The following is a 16,114-nucleotide window of genomic DNA, read 5'->3' as shown; positions in this document are numbered from 1 at the left end:
ACGGTGATGGAGAGACAGAGCACAGATGTGACATACATAACATATAAACACATGTGGTTACACACACACACACACACACACACACACACACACACACACACACACACACACACAGTGCATGGACACCGACAGGATCAAAACTGATCAGACTCATAAAAAAAATGGAAATGGTGATTTTTCTCTTACCCGGTATTCTGTGTATCTGTTTGAACATTGTCTTGTACCAGTCTTTGGACTTGTCAGTGTTCTGAAAGGAAGAGGCAGGGATTTTTAATTGGTAGCTAATGAGTGAGGATGGCAGACAAAGCACCTGGCGATGTTTGAGTGTTTGGCAGAACATTTGATTTATTATACATCGATTCAACTAATAAAATGAGCAATGTCTGCACTCCATTAAGACACTGGCACCTAAATGGAACTGAGCCATTAAAAGTCATTAAATACACCTGTCATTCACCTGCTATGATACAACCAAGTATACTAAGTTGCTTTGTATAAACACTACTTAGTATTATTATACATTTTTAACTTTAACATGTGTGTCATATGAACAAAACACCCTTTAAAACGTCTGCTAGGAGTAGATTCATCTTCATTTGACAGTATGTTTTTTTTTGCTCACCCGTACAGGCACAATGGGCTGGTTGAGAGGGCCGAGGACAGGGGAGTTCAGTGACAGCCGCAGCCTCTTCCAATCCATATCAGGGACTGGACTCACAGAGTCCCTCCCAGGATCAGGGCTTTTGTCCCTTTCTGGGGTTGGGTCTGTCACACACAAAAAAATAAATAACTAACTGTTTAAATTAGGGATCTAGTGTGACTGTCACACATTGCACTATATTGCATAACAAGATATACATATATAATAGCGCCTGCATGATTAAATATCAATACAAAGTTCATAAACACAAAAGAACAAACATTTGTGTATGTCATGGCAAGCAAAGCATATTTCTACATGCTGTATCCCATTTACTCCAGATAATGATGAGTAAGAAAAAAGAAAAGGTGCGAGTCAAATACAATTGGTATATTCTTATCATACGTGTATCAAGCACTTGGAGAACTTTATGTCACATGTTCCATTTTGTTCACAACATACAGTATATTCTGTGATCCCAAACACACAATATTTTATACATATACTTCTACAACTATTTCAATTTACATCACCTTATGCGTTGTGTACCATGTAATAAAGTGAGGGAGAGTGAGGGAAATCATTCTCATATAACTACAATATTAACACTAAGGGGAAAATGTATCTAGCAAATTGATTGCCATGGCATGAAATACCTGACACAGATCACAAACACTGCATTTCTTGTGCAAATTATAAATAATATTCTTTTACATTTTACCGTTCTTGTTTAATTGTTTCTTAGCAGTAAAGGCATTCCATGACAGAAACTGTTGACCCTGAGCTAAACTGTATAGCCCATGTGCAGCATGTGGCACTTGGAGCCCCAGAATGAGTTGTGGCAGGTGGCAAGTAAGTGGAAGAGAAGCGAATGGGAACATTAGGATGACCCTGCGAAAATGTACAAGTGTCTCAATCCACCATTCATGGTAAGCTTAATGTTGTACTGGTGGCGTGTAAAAAAACAGACATGAAATTATATACGGTTTAACCTTGGTCTGAAATGAGCAAAATATAGATCAACAGATCATGATTAGCAGGAAAATATACAGAAAACATATCAGTGATGTTTCTGTTTAGTCTGCTGATTGTTTTTCAGCTGATGAACATATCCAACACACTGACGCCTAAAACGTAAGTCATTCACTTCATGACGCCTGTAGCGAACCCATTTAAATGGCTGTGTCAACGGCCTTGGCAGTAGGAGGGTGACAAATGGTCCAGCTGCGGGGAGCAAGAAATATTGCTGTGTAATGAGACTGGGACCGCTGCTGGGTTAGTCTGAGACATGAACAAATAAATGACATATATCTGTTAGACATCTCCAAGCGCCCAGAGTGCATACCTTCAGAATGAGAGAGATGCTTTTGCTGTTCTGTTGTGAGAGAAAGACAGACAAGGACAGGACGGTGAAATGTGACTAAAGCCATGACGCAAAAGTGAAATAAGCAGCACTGTTTCTGTGCAACAGAGCAGGACGAGGCTAATGGAACGAGACTCGGTTGAGACTTAGCTACAGGGTCCGTACAACATGGAAACATTAACAAATTCCACATTATCAATCAAAATGAGTGTGCTTCATGAGCCCAATTTAGAATCATTTGTAATAATATTTTTTTATAATATGGCCAAGTTGCATGAAGGTATTTGAAATAATCTGTTTTGTGTGTGTGAACCAGACAGTATTTTATCAGGTCAATATGGACAAATATAACCTTTTCCGGTTATGTGTTCATATTTCAAGCATATTTCAAACATCCCAGACTCTCTGTAAGAACCCTGTGGCTAAGAGCAGCCTAAAGCTCGACTGATAAAATACTACACACAGACGGGTAAAATCATGCTGATGAAAGCTTTTGGAAACCTCTCTTCCCCCATCACCCCCAGCTCACAGACTGTTGTGCTCACCTCTGTTGTGTTGCAGCAGGACTATGGTGGGGTTAACTGTGCTGGTGCAGGGGTAAACACAAGTCGACGACGTGATGCAGTTCTGAAGGTCAGCGGAGGACGGAGCCTGATTTTCCTTGATGCTGTCTGGTGAATTGGCCTGAAAGTGACAGAAAATAAACACACTGTCAAATTTCACAACAGTTAAAACGTTTCACTGAAGTCACATAAAGACCTCTAACATAAAGACATCACACAGTTCTTTCTCATAATTGTCAAATCACAAAGACACCAAACAAAGATCCTGTCTTGTTCAATGGGGTGGAAGGAAAAACATACCTGGCACCGAGTGTTGTTTACAGGAGGTAAATCAGCTGTGATGTTGCCGCCTCCCTCAGCCAATCCCGCTTTGGAGCTGTCACCATTAATCTGGCCTGTCCAGCCACCTAAAAAGAGTCCAGAACTCTCTCAGTGTGTGGGAGCCAGCACGGCCAGAATACAAAACACTGTGAGGATGATACTAAAAAGTAGAGTTTGTAACCGCAAACCAGGTATCCATAACGGCTCATTTCTGACGAGGTAAAATCTCCATTTCTTTCCGTGGGGCGTGAATGCTTTCCTTGCTGTTTTTTCCTCCACAGAGATGTTAATATGGCCAGGAAAGGAACAAAAAAAAAAAGATTCTCCCACAATCTCTGAACTTTGTCATCAGAACAAAGCGCCCATTCAGTGAGCTGCAAAGGCTGTTTGTTCCAATGGCCTTTATATTCAGACTCTACAACAATTAAAGCACCCCCCCCCCCCCCCCCCCACCCCGAAAGCCTTGGCCAGCCTCCAGTCCCGTTACAATGTGCTCTACGCAACAAACAAGCCCACGGTCAAGGCGCGTTGCTCCAAAGTGCAGTGTGGGCAGGCCCGCAACAAAAAGGCTCTTTGACACACATGTGAAAATATGAGCAATCGCCCCTTTATCCCCACTCTGTGTGTGTGTGTGTGTGTGTGTGCCTGGCAAATGAGCACTTGAAAACATGAAGAGTTATATAATCCTCCTGACATCTGAACTCTGAAAGGCATGCAAGGTATTTTAAAAACCAAAGAAGATAATGAAATGCCTTTTAAGTGAACAGCAACATTCGCATTCTCCGTCCACATTCTACAGGGACCTGTCCTTTCTTCACATGCAACTATTACTGTCCTCTAGATATTCTTTCATCATGTGGAGGGTTTGTCATGAGACAGCTGTGGCATTCGCTCCCACTTACTTGGCGTTGCGATGACATTTGGCTCCTCCTCGCTGATGCTGTCCTCATCATCTATGTGGACCAGCGTGGCCCTTAGAGTCACCACTCCCTTCCCTTTACACACTCTGCTGGGGTCCAGATCTGAACACATTCAAAACAAGGGTCTCACTTTCACAGTTCCTCATGGTTCAAGGCATAGCGTTCCTACGTTCTGTACTCTCAGAGTGCACACCTCGCCTCAGATCTGCTGGGAATGTATCCCTACCTCGTGCCCCAAATGACTTAAATAGAACTGCTACATCAAAACCAGGCCATCAAATTAATATCCTACTGTCCCGTTAAAGGTGGAGCCAGCGATTCTGGAGAACGCATGTTGTCAAAATCACTTTTAGTCAAAATGTGTGAATATCTTCTCACGATCGCTACCTGTCCGTAGTGTGTGTGCGCTGAAAAAAAAATCTGGTGTTTATACACAGCCTAGGCGCTGTAAACTGGTATGTAAAGAAATAACAAAATATAAAACACTTCAATCTGCAGTCCTGCATGTTGCCAGGATAACTGCAGGTGTGTTAGGTTCTCTTGCTGCCCATCGTAGCTAGAAACATGCCCGTTTGCAGAACCTTGGCTGTGTATAAAGACTGGATTGACACACAGTATGGACAGATAGCGGATCGTGAGCAGATATTCACTGATTTTGACAAAAAGTGATTTTGACAACAAGTGTTCTCCAGAATCACTGACTCCACTTTTAAAGCTAATTGCCGGTTCATCCTGTCTCGACAAAGGCTATTAAGGAGACGCCACGTTGTTAACAAGTGAGTTTGAAGAGCGTACTCCTAAGCTTTCTTTGTGACTGTAAGGTGTCTTGTAGTAGTAGGCACTGAAAGATTGATGAGGCGGAGGGATACGTCACCTGCAGAAGGAATCAGATCAGGGGAGCCTTTCATGGTTGTCAAAGGCGTGATCCTGACGGCGCACACTGTCCGAGGACCTGATGGGACTTTGATACACACGCGCACGCGCGCGCACACACACACACACACACACACACACAAAGATGAGACACATTTTCATTGGATAAACACAAAGTAAATGCAAAACCACCCTCTTTAGAGTATAATAAGTAGAAATAGATATAAGGAAAGTAAGCTGTTGACACATCCTGTAGCTACAAATAAAAGCTTTAAATGTAAATGCTTGTGTGTTTTCATCAGCATCCAAAAGCATTATAATAACTCAGTGGTATTTTAATGAATTAGGCCCACTGGTTAGTTTGTTGGAACTAGGATGACTTACTGGGTGAAGCGCTCAGCCTTACGCTGCCCTCTTCTGGAGAGCCCTGGAGGAGAAAAACACTGCTGTCAAGGAGCACAGCTGATATATGGGAAGTACGTCACAAGTGACATAAATACGTTATATATCATTAAACATCGGCCTGTGGATATACAAAGAGGTTTAAATGAGTTATTCATTACCCGTCAGACAAGTTTATATTGATGTTTGTACTATATAATGCAGTTAAGAAAGTTGAAGTGAAAAACCTTCTGGTTTATTTGTTTTAAAGCTTTCCTCAACAAAATCCTCAACAAGTAGACATTTCATTCTGAATTATTCAATGTCTGACAAACCATGTAGCATAACAAAGATGTTTTCTTAGTAATATCCAAACCTGAATATAACAACAACTGATTATGAATCACAGCGAAGGGAGCAAACAACAGATAAAATGCCAAAACAAGCAATAACAGTCCAATATCACGGTTACTAATGCAGTAGTCAACCGTCCGTGATATATATATATGTGATTAGAAAACTGAAAAACAATAAAATCTAGGATGTCAACAGCTGCTACATGTGAAATGAATTGGGGAAGGGAATTTTCTGTGCACAATGATAACAACGTACTGCTAATAACAGTCCCGCAGGTGCAGTTGATAAAGATGCGTTTAAAGGTGGAGTCAGCCATTGTGGCGAACGCTTGTTTTTTCAAAATTAGTGAATATTTCCTCACAATCCACTACCTGTACGTCCTGTGTGTGAACTGAAAAAAAAATCTGGTCTTAATACACAGCCTGGGGGGGAGGGGGTTGAGAGAGAACAAATATATGTTAATCTGAGCTGCTTCAGTGGAGCCTGCAGAAGCAACACCAAGGCCACCAAGAAAGTATCTGTGCAACCCTTCCCATTGCTCCACTGGGCCTCCTATTGTGCTAAGCCAGCACGACTGATTTAGGAGACGTCCCCATTTAAAAGGGCTGATTGAGTCAAGACACAAACACAAACACACAGACACACACAGACACACACACACACACACACACACACACACACACACACACAGAGGCCCTCAAACAATCACTCAAGCATTCATGTTCACACAAATAATGACTGTCTGTGCTTGTCGGCTGGATGGAAAAGGCAAGAACAGCAACATCCATCCAGAATAAATTATATGAAGCTGATTTTAAGCAGCTTTTTAAGTTGTACCTTTGCTTGTTCCACTTAGACTTTGCGTGGGACCGTGTTTGCACTGTATACTCATGGTGGTAAATAAGCCAACCTGCAGGACAGGCAGGGGACTCACGGTCCAGCTGGAAACGTCTGAAAATAGGCCTAAATGGATGAGGGAAAATGGGAAAGATTCCAAACAAGTCCCACGGGGACACGAAGCTGAAAGCCTTTTAAAATATTCTTCCAGTCTTGGCACTGTGCTGTCCCTGCAGCATCAGAAACGCTGTATATTTATTTCCCCTTTCTCTTTAATAATCAACTTTCTTCCGGACCCCCTGCATCCCAGGGAGGCCAATGCATCCATGATCTCATTTTCCAAAACCATTAACAAACATTCCTTTGAGGAGTGCTTACACTGATCTCGACTCTACTTCCGCTGTATCCTCAGATGAACCCCCAGAATGGCCAATATACAGTACAAAGAGAGACGTGGGAGTATTTGAACCTCTCACGTATGACAGATAATGGGAAGATGACAGCTTGCAGTGTCTGGTTCGTTGTATAAACACAGGAGAGCAGAGATCACCCCTGGCCTTTTTAGGAAGAGATGCCTCAGAGCAGAGCCAGGGGGAAAAACTCCATCCATCCAGCCTGTGAAAACCAGCAGATCGGGGCAGGAGCTCTGGGGCGGCCAGCAGTAACTGGGCCAAGACAAACAGAAAAATAAGAGGAGACTACATCAGCCAACTCCGGTAAAGAGGCAATGTACCCAAATGCACCGTCACTCCTTAATCAGAAAGCTTTGAGTAATGGTTGACCGAAAAGGGTTTTTCAATATTAAGAGTGCAGGGCGGCCGATGGTCGATATATAATGGTTGATATATAATGCCTATAACGGGTTGTTCATTTCTTTAAAAAAAAATGTGCACTTGAAAATACAAAAATGTAATATTACTAACAAATGAGAATCAAAATGTAACTTGGATGAACATTTAGTAAATAAATCAAGGAGACATATTTGAAAATAAAAATGTGCCTTCTCCATTGCACTTGGCCTTCTCTGCTGTTGGCTCTGTAAAATATTGCCATGAAGCATTTCTGTATTTCTGACCAGCCATCTTTAATTTCCTAAAGAAAAAAATTGGGTAAATATTTGTGTTATACATTTTCAAAGCGCTTCCATTGCTCAACAGCAGCTACACTGATGAGGCTCACTGCAGTTTGTCTATGAAAAAACGACTTGATATGAATCTAAAGTCATGGGCTCAAAGGTCCAGATGATGCTGAGTTAAACCATGACAATCAAAAGTGAGTTAGCAGCTTTAAGCTAACATTTTCCACCAGGGTTTATTGGTGAATGGACGCACGGTCGGTGACGCAACTTTGATAGAATAGACAAGTAGTCGCATAAATGTCACAAAAAACAAGATTCAAGGAAATCCAAGCCAATGAAACACCCTCCTAAACTCAAATCAGAACAGAACAGCAACAAAGGCACAGCATATCCCATTTGCAGCTCTCAGTTCCACTCACACTCTCACAGACGCATACATCTCCAACTGAATGCTCTGGGGTATAACCAAAATACCTTTCCAAAACAAGCAACTCCCAAAAGGCTATATGCTCATCCAAAAGCATGGCTGTGGATCTAAGGGAGGCGCTTTACCTACTTCATGAGCTGATGCGCACAGTGAGTCCTTAGTCCACGTTACACCAGGTCCCTCTGAAGCCTCCTGAGACGGCTGGCTGAGCTTTGAGGGTCTGGTCTAGGCGGGACGGTGCCAGCTTTGACCTTGACCCCTCGCTGTGTAGGGGGTCTGTTTGCTTTTGACGACGGGCGTGCCCAGATGGACCTGTCACCACATGCCACCTGGGAATGTGGCACCCACTCAACTGTGCAGACCACCACAAAAAAAAAAAATCCTCCTGCCCCCTCGAGATGCTCCCGTGGGGCGGGGGGCCGGGTACAGTGGCCAGCAGACAAGAGACAGGCACACCACTAGGACGTCTGGAATTTGCTACACGATGACTCAACCTTCTATAATGTCTGAATACCTCAGTCAACATGATGATGTACCGCAGTGACTATTAGTGACAGCATGTTAATGTGTCATAAAATCTATGATACCAATATCTTCTAAAAACAAATGAATTGTACAATAGCGCAAACTGGTAAATACATTTGTTCAAGGATAGTACTGCAGATTAAAATACTTTCATTAGCGGTACGATTTATAATCTTATCATTAGAAATGAATATCAATCACACTTTTTAACTGATTAATACATCTTATGTTTACTCAAACTTACTTAAAAAAAACTAAGTGATATCTTCAAATGTCCTTGACTACTATCTCTTAAAAACACATATACCTGTTTATTCAATTTAAAATAAAGACATTATTCCATTCTAGTCTTTTTTGCTCTATGAAATGAAAAACATCTAATAAATGTTTTATATTATGATCTACCAAATAAACTTAAAACGTTTATTTTTTGAGGAAGGAACAATATAACTTTGTCTATTAACTATGGAGCTGGAGCCAGGTATTGATTGTTTTAGCTTAGCATAAAAACTGGAAACAGGAGTAAACAGCTAGCCTATGTTTAAACATTGGACAAAACCAGGCTAGCTTCTTCCCTCTGTTTTAGTCTACTATGTTAACTTTAGCTTAGAAAACTGGCTTTTTGCTCCATATTCATACTAAACACACAGATATTAGAGCTGTATCAGTCTTCTCATCTAACTCTGAAAGAAAGCAAATACATGTGTTTTTTCCAAAATGTTAAAGTATTCCTCTATGTAATGGAATAATTTATTCAGTGAAACATTAGTTTCAGCGTTAGAAGAAATGCTGTTTAGAGGGCTGAAGTAGATGTGTTATATTGCAATTATTTGTTTAATTATCCGTATATTTATCGATTTTCGAGTAATCTTAAACTACTGTAACAGATAAACATACAAAGGACGGTTGCATTCACGTACAGTAGCTGTGACCAAAAAGAAACATCCATCTCATCAGAAGTGGGGAAACAAATTGTTCCAACCCTAGTAGGTACCGCGCATGTTTATTAAAATAGATTCTTCCCTGAAATGCTTTATAGCTCAATATTCTAAAGTCATATCCAGTGGACCAGGGTATTCTCTATTGGCAGCAACAATCACTTTATCTGAATCAGGCTTCAGACTACCTCCCCCTCCATGTGAAATTTAAACAAAGGCAGGCTGGTACCAAGTTGAAACTGGATGTATTTCACGCAGGGGGGTCTCTGCCTCAGTCAGAGGCCTCTTTAAAAGTGAGCTATGGTGACACAAAAGGGCTCTCATCACAATCCCAGCTCTACTATGGACCATAGCTATGGACAGAGAGAAAGGGCTGTTACGCAACGCTGTTTGACTCGTGCTTTGTCAACAAATGGCAGAGAGGAGAGAAGCTATCCAGCACTGAGTGTGGATCTCCCCAAATAGCTCCAAACATGGCTCGAAAGGACCGCTCCGGAGCAGCAGCTTATCCCCCCCTAATTGAGAGAGAGACCCCCGCCTAACCCCTCCACCCTCCCAAACTCTCTTCCATAAACAGCTTCCACGCGGGATAGCAGCCTGGGATTCTACACATTCCTTGGCCAAGCTATTTGAAGTTCATTTCAAACAACTGCAGCATAAAAGGAAATGTATGTAACTTACACACTGCGGTCATTATAGACTTCAGAGCAGGATTACGCATTCATGTTGATAATGGATGGAGCTTAAGATGCATCTATGACACTGCCTCTATGCCTTTAACATCTTTGAAACTGACCTAATGAAATATCACAGTAACATACTGTACATACCTAAAGGTGGAGTCAGTGATTCTCGAGAACGCTTGTTGTCAAAATCCATTTTTGTAAAAATTGGTGAATAAGGAAAATCAGGTGTTAATACACAGTCTAGGCTCTGTTAACTGGTATGTTAACAAAGGGTATGTAAACAAAAGGGCCCACCATATCTAACAACTTGCCAGTTTTCAGAGCCTCAGCCTAGGCTGTGTTTAAACACAATTTTTTTCAGCGCAGACACAGTACGAACAGGTAGTGGATCACAAGGAGATATTCACTGATTTTGATTTAAAATAAATACAACAAGCTTTCTTCAGAATCGCTGACTCCACCTTTAATGAGGTTATAGATATCCTGTGGTTTCACTCTCATATTAGCAGACTTATTTTGAGGACTTTCGTGACCTTTGGGAATAATTTTTAAGGAAAAACAAACAAAAAAGAGCAGAAATCACATAGGCCACTGAGAGATGTGTCCCTCAGCACTTGGAGAGGCTCAGCCTGCCAGCGTGTCCTTAAGAGGCCCTGACAGTTATTGGACATGACCAAGGCCAGATCCCCGGGACAGGGAACACTAGGTTGGCACGTGTAAAGGTCCCGGGGAGGACAGCAGTTGGACGCATGGAGCCAGCCGACTGTTACAGATGCTGTGTTAGAGAGAGCAAGCCTGTTTCTAAGGTGCCTGCTAGGCTTTCAGAGCCAGTGTAAGAAGAATGTCAGTGAGCTGGGCAGTTCACATCTTCACAACAGGGGCTCCCGGCTACACTCCATAAGTGATAAAACTCTAATCACAGGCCCCGGGGTGAGGATAAACATTGAACTGAATCTTCAAGTAACCCTGCCATGTTTTTCCTCAGGGGGCTTTTAGAGAGTTTACATTTGTAGGCGCAAAGTGAAAAATTCAAAACAAAGAAAAGCTCATGAGCAAATAAGGAGATACAGTTAATGATATGATGTCTTTTTTTCTTTTTACCTTCAACGACCAAAATATGCAGTAAATTCCGTGGGATGATACACACGCATTTAATTTGGGAATATGCTCATTTAATGTCATCGCTAGATAACAAGCTCAGCTGTGCACAACAGATTCCTCGGGGCTTAGATAATATGGCGCTCTGCACATTAGGTGAGCTGCGATGACAATTCAAATCATTGTCTGAGAGAGTGCTGAAAGTGTTTCCTCATCTCCGCTGGATGTTTTGACTCCGACGTGGACTGGAAGCTCTGAGCACGGTCCCTAATATAACTCTCCCAGCGCCTATGTGACAGGGGCTACTTGATAATTGAGTCATAGGATATGGCGGCTGAACGTGAATATAAACAGCGACGTGATAATCCAGCAATTTTGAGTGCTATGAAGGTATCCTCGTGTGAAAAGAGCGTGCAGCAGGACTCCAGCAGCGGGTCCCCATCATCTGTCTATTTCAGGAATGCCGGCCCAGACAGACACAAACACAGCCTGGCTTCATGTGGAGGTGGCAGCACAGAGATCAGAGTTTTCATCATCTTATTAAATTCTGTAGAGAGTGATTTATAGACCTGCTACAAATGCATCACTGTCGCTAGATAATTCTGCTTTGGTTGAGGTGATGAGGAGGAGGGACACATGCTGGCAGTTTGTTTTGTTATTGTCAGCCAACAACTGGCATGATGCTTTTGTTTTCCATCAGTTGCTGACATGTAACACAGAGGAGAAGGGTGGAGGTGTGGTGTTGGACGGGAGTGCTGCCTAAATCCATCACGAAAGCATGAATTGTCTTGTCACTGCCTTGTTTACATGTTTGGTGGTGTGGTGGGGGGGGGGGTTACTTTGTGTCACAGGCCTTGAAAAGCCTAAGCATAACACTTCACTTCACCATCCACTTCAGCCAATGGCAGCAGATGGAGAAAGCGAACAAGGGGGGAGAGAGGGGGTTGCCTAGCGACCTGTTGTAACATTAATGGAGTGAAAACAGAAACCTGGTGTCTGGCTGAAACATCCGAACCGATCCAAAGCCATCGTTTATTCACAGTGATGGTCTTCTACAAATGCTATCACAACATAGGTTTTGTCCATGTCATGGTAATATCCAGCTGTCCCGAGCTCCTGATTACCGTAAATACAAAAGATTGATTTTATGGAATAAACAAAGAGAAGAATATCAGTACACTATTTTGCTTTTTTTCCTAATACATTCAGAACTGCAATTATTTAAATCACATGTTGAACACAGTGGGCCTCAAACACTACAAAGAAATGTTTATTCATGTAACCAGGTAACAATTAAAAGACACTTATTTGGAAATTAAGCAAACGTCTAACGACACTGTCATGGTGATCTGTGTGCTAATTGCATTTAAATAAACGTACTGTAAGTGGTTTATATTTTTTCTGATATTCTGTGTGAAATTTCCAACCTAAATGGTGATCATCTTGGAACAACAGGACTGGTTGATCTGGAGACACAGTTGGCTCTAGCAAATCTTTCAAATTCAGTTTTGAGATTCATTTTATTGAGGGCTGCTGCTCTCAAACCAGGGTCTCTGTGTAACGTGAGTCTGAACAAGCTTCATCAAACATTAACAACAGCCCTGGGATCATACACACAGGTCCAATCCTTCCTCCACACAGGTTATCATTTCTGTTTGTCAGGCTCAAAAGACTGAAATGCAACACTCTGACCTTGGTTTGATTTCGCCATTGAAAAATAACAGAACTACATGTTACAAGATTTCTGAATGTGAATGTCAGACTTTACATCTCAGCAGTGCATGTTTACCAAAATTTGAATAATTCAGGTAGAAAATCCTCACTGAAAAGTCCAAAATTACAGTCATATCTTCTTTAGACTGGACACGCATACTACAACAGTATATAGTGAATCCTTTCAGTCTCAACAGAATAGTGCTACTTCACATAGTTCATATTTGGCTTGCTTTTATTGCACAATAATATATGCAAAAGGTCGGAGGGCTTTGCCTGTTCTTCTAGTAACTGATTTAACAAATGCCTCACGGCTGAGGTGCTGGCCACCAAACATACAACATAAAACCTTTCACCATCTCTGTGTAAACACCTACAACTCCTCTGCTGACATGTTGTCCACCAGTTTGTTATGCTGCTGAACTACAGAGTCAATACTCTTGAAGGTAATGTATATTGTCATCCAGTGGCGGGCACACAAGCCGTGCCTTCAGGGAGATTATTAAATATGACTTGCCTCAGCGACACAGCTCTTAAGTTAAACATAATAAATATAAGAACTCTTTTAGGCTCGATCACACGTTCACAAAGTCCTCTCACGTGCAGGCAGCGCATGGAGGTCCTGTTCTTTCTGAGTAAACACTGTCCAGATACAGTATCTCTATCAAATGTGTCCAGTTCAAAACCTGTGATAAGAAGATCAAAATAGAGAGTGTGATCTTCTGGAAATGTGCCGTCTAAGTCCACACAGTGAGACTGAAAGGGAGAAAATCTGTCTGACTGCTTTGCCCCTGTGCTCAAAGCAGTTTGATTAATTATTTGTGCCGGGGTTAATATTTTATTAAGCTTGTTGAGCGTCGTGTTACACAGCTCCCGTGGAATAAAAGAAGAAATCCTTACCGTAGTAAAGTCATGAATGAACACACCAGAAGGGACGGGAAAAAGAACACGTTTCAGAGGAAGAAAGACAGAATCTACAAAATGAGGTTCCCTTTGAGGTTGACAGTACAGATGATTTGTACATGTGCTGAAGGGACATATTAGATAATAAAAACCCTGGAAGCTTGGAGTTTTTTTTAATTGTGAAACTGCGTCAATGCCTTGTGAAATGTAAAAACAAGAGGTGAGTATATTGGATTGTCTATGTGTGTATATATGTCCACACCGCTCCTGTCACATGCTGTTTATTATGAGGCTTCCGGCAGACCTGTTTGTCAGAGTAGAGCATGAAGTTTAACATTCAGGTTCCCTGTGTCAATAAAGCACAGCCTTACTACTGTGCAGTTACACAATACAGCTGCCTGGCTCACAGAAGATGTCGCGGGAATAAGAGGTGGAAGATAAGAAACTGTGTTAAAACATTCCTTTAAAATAACATCACAACCTCTTTCATTACATGCAGGCCTAAGAATTAAAATTGAAAACTTAACTTAAATTCCTTTATGCCTTATTGCCTTTTCACCTTAAAGAGCATCTAATCAAACATGGCAAAGGCTACAGTCTAATCTAAAAACGGTTTGATTAAAACATGCTAGTGTGATTCCTTTCAGCAAACTATTCCCAACACCTCCATGCCGCATAATATGCATGCCATTAAGCCAGTGCGTGGTCCTGATGTCACAGCCTTATTGTATGCATGTAGGGTAGCCTCTGGTCTGCTCCCTATATGACTCACAATGACAACCGCTAACAAGCCTGACCGCAACCGGCTGGCTTTGAACAAACGACCGCACTACAAAGGATGAATTAAATCTGTTTGGAAATATTGGGCAGTATTCAGCGTGCTGTGAAGCCAGTGAGCGTTACATTCCCTGACTTGAGAATAGGCTTTTCTCCTGGGCATTCAGCTTCAGAGTGCGGCACCCATGGTGGGTCGCATTTGGATCTGTCTTTACCGCAGTAACTGTCCCAAAGCCAGAGAGAGCGCCTCTCTTCTGCTGAGGCGCTCAGGCGCACAATCAAAATTGACTGACTCCCAAAAGCACTCATTTTGGATAAAGTCTCCTGAATTCACACTTAATGACTGAGTGATTAATAAGAAATACAATATGCTGAGTGGACCTGGCTTTGCATCATAGGATCAAAACACAAAGTCAGCTGTTTTGGGGCCAATGTAAAAATAAATAAATACAAATTAAAGGAGAGGCATAGTGTAGCGTAGCTTCATAATAAAGATGCTCATAACGTATTAAACGCAGCAGTGATGCACAGAGGGAAATACGCTTACCGGTGTGTGATGGTAATCCAGTGTTGTGTTCGCTGCTGCAGACACACTTCACTGAGCTCTGCGCGCCGAAGGCTGCTCTCCACCAGCGTCCCGTCAGCGCTTCACACGCACCGGCCCCGGCTGCGTCAACACACCATGACCGAGTACCGGGGGATTAGCCGCCGTCCCCTCCACAATAAAAGACTCACGTCATAACGGAACTTAAATAAAGGACACGTCACAGCCACATTAAAAGATTTTGACCTAAAGCAGTAAACCTTAATAGACATGGCCTCATGAGAAAAGAAAAATATTAACACAACATTCTTACTTGAGTGCACAGCATTAACTATCCTAGCTAGCCTACCTTTAAAAATCCAGGAAACAAAGAGCATAAGTATAGCATTCAATTGATTCTGTTTATGTGACTTGACTATGCTATGTCGTTTCGTTGATGTAAGTCCAAGTATAAAACTATTTGGCTCTTCTAAAAGTCCCATTCTCACTAGCTATTTGCTAAGGTTTACCCGGTTATAACGTTACGTCTGTGGGTAGACCATGGGGTAGACAGAGTAGACTAGATAGTAGCAAGTGGGTGAGCAAGAAAACAAACCAACAAAAAAAAAACTTTGGCGGGAAACAGGGCTGCACCGTAAAAACATACGCAAAACCCAAATAACTACACATGGAAGACGGTTATACGTTATTACATTATGCTAAAAAGGCCAAGGGAATGCCAATGGGGCTACACTTGTTTCCTTATGCACTGCAGTAGCCTACATAACAATTTAAATTTAACTCAATGTGGGAATTGGGATAGGTAGGCTACTGTTTTTGATATTGTAGGCCTACTTTATATTTGCCTAATAATAGGCTAAATGTTGATTACGCAAATTGCTCAATAACATGCAACTCTTGGCAACCAATTTGAATTAAATCTTCTTAAGTTTATTTTTAGGCCTAACATAAAAGTTCATAGGGAACAACATTTCTTGGTCTAACACTGTTTTTTATTTATATTTAAAGCTTTCATTTGGAAACAACCACCCTACATGTATACAGTAGAGTAGGCTATCTCACAAAAGTGAGTAGCCTACACCCCTCACATTTCTTCAAATATTTCATTATATCTTTTCATGGGAAAACACTGAAGAAATGACACTTTAATAGCCTACAATTACCATGACT

The 16,114-nt window shown here is 41.7% G+C and overlaps 1 protein-coding gene across 1 annotated transcript in view; it reads right to left on the bottom strand.

Moving 5' to 3' along the window:
- sorbs1 (sorbin and SH3 domain containing 1) overlaps positions 1–14,991 on the bottom strand; it is a 44,906-nt gene extending 29,915 nt beyond the window's left edge. Inside the window, exons 1-9 of the mRNA XM_080037149.1 lie at positions 14,948–14,991; positions 5,065–5,107; positions 4,682–4,768; positions 3,790–3,909; positions 2,867–2,973; positions 2,549–2,687; positions 1,986–2,015; positions 623–765; positions 187–247 (exon numbers count right to left, since the gene is read on the bottom strand). Of these exons, the coding sequence (XP_079893275.1) occupies positions 187–247; positions 623–765; positions 1,986–2,015; positions 2,549–2,687; positions 2,867–2,973; positions 3,790–3,909; positions 4,682–4,715 (634 nt within the window). The 5' untranslated portion in view covers positions 4,716–4,768; positions 5,065–5,107; positions 14,948–14,991. The remainder of the gene's footprint in view (positions 1–186; positions 248–622; positions 766–1,985; positions 2,016–2,548; positions 2,688–2,866; positions 2,974–3,789; positions 3,910–4,681; positions 4,769–5,064; positions 5,108–14,947) is intronic.
- Between the last annotated feature and the right edge of the window lie 1,123 nt (positions 14,992–16,114).

Source organism: Ammodytes marinus (genome assembly GCF_949987685.1).
Source record: "Ammodytes marinus genome assembly, chromosome: 11".
Taxonomy (NCBI): Eukaryota; Metazoa; Chordata; class Actinopteri; order Uranoscopiformes; family Ammodytidae; genus Ammodytes; species Ammodytes marinus.
This window is presented reverse-complemented; position numbering and strand designations above follow the sequence as displayed.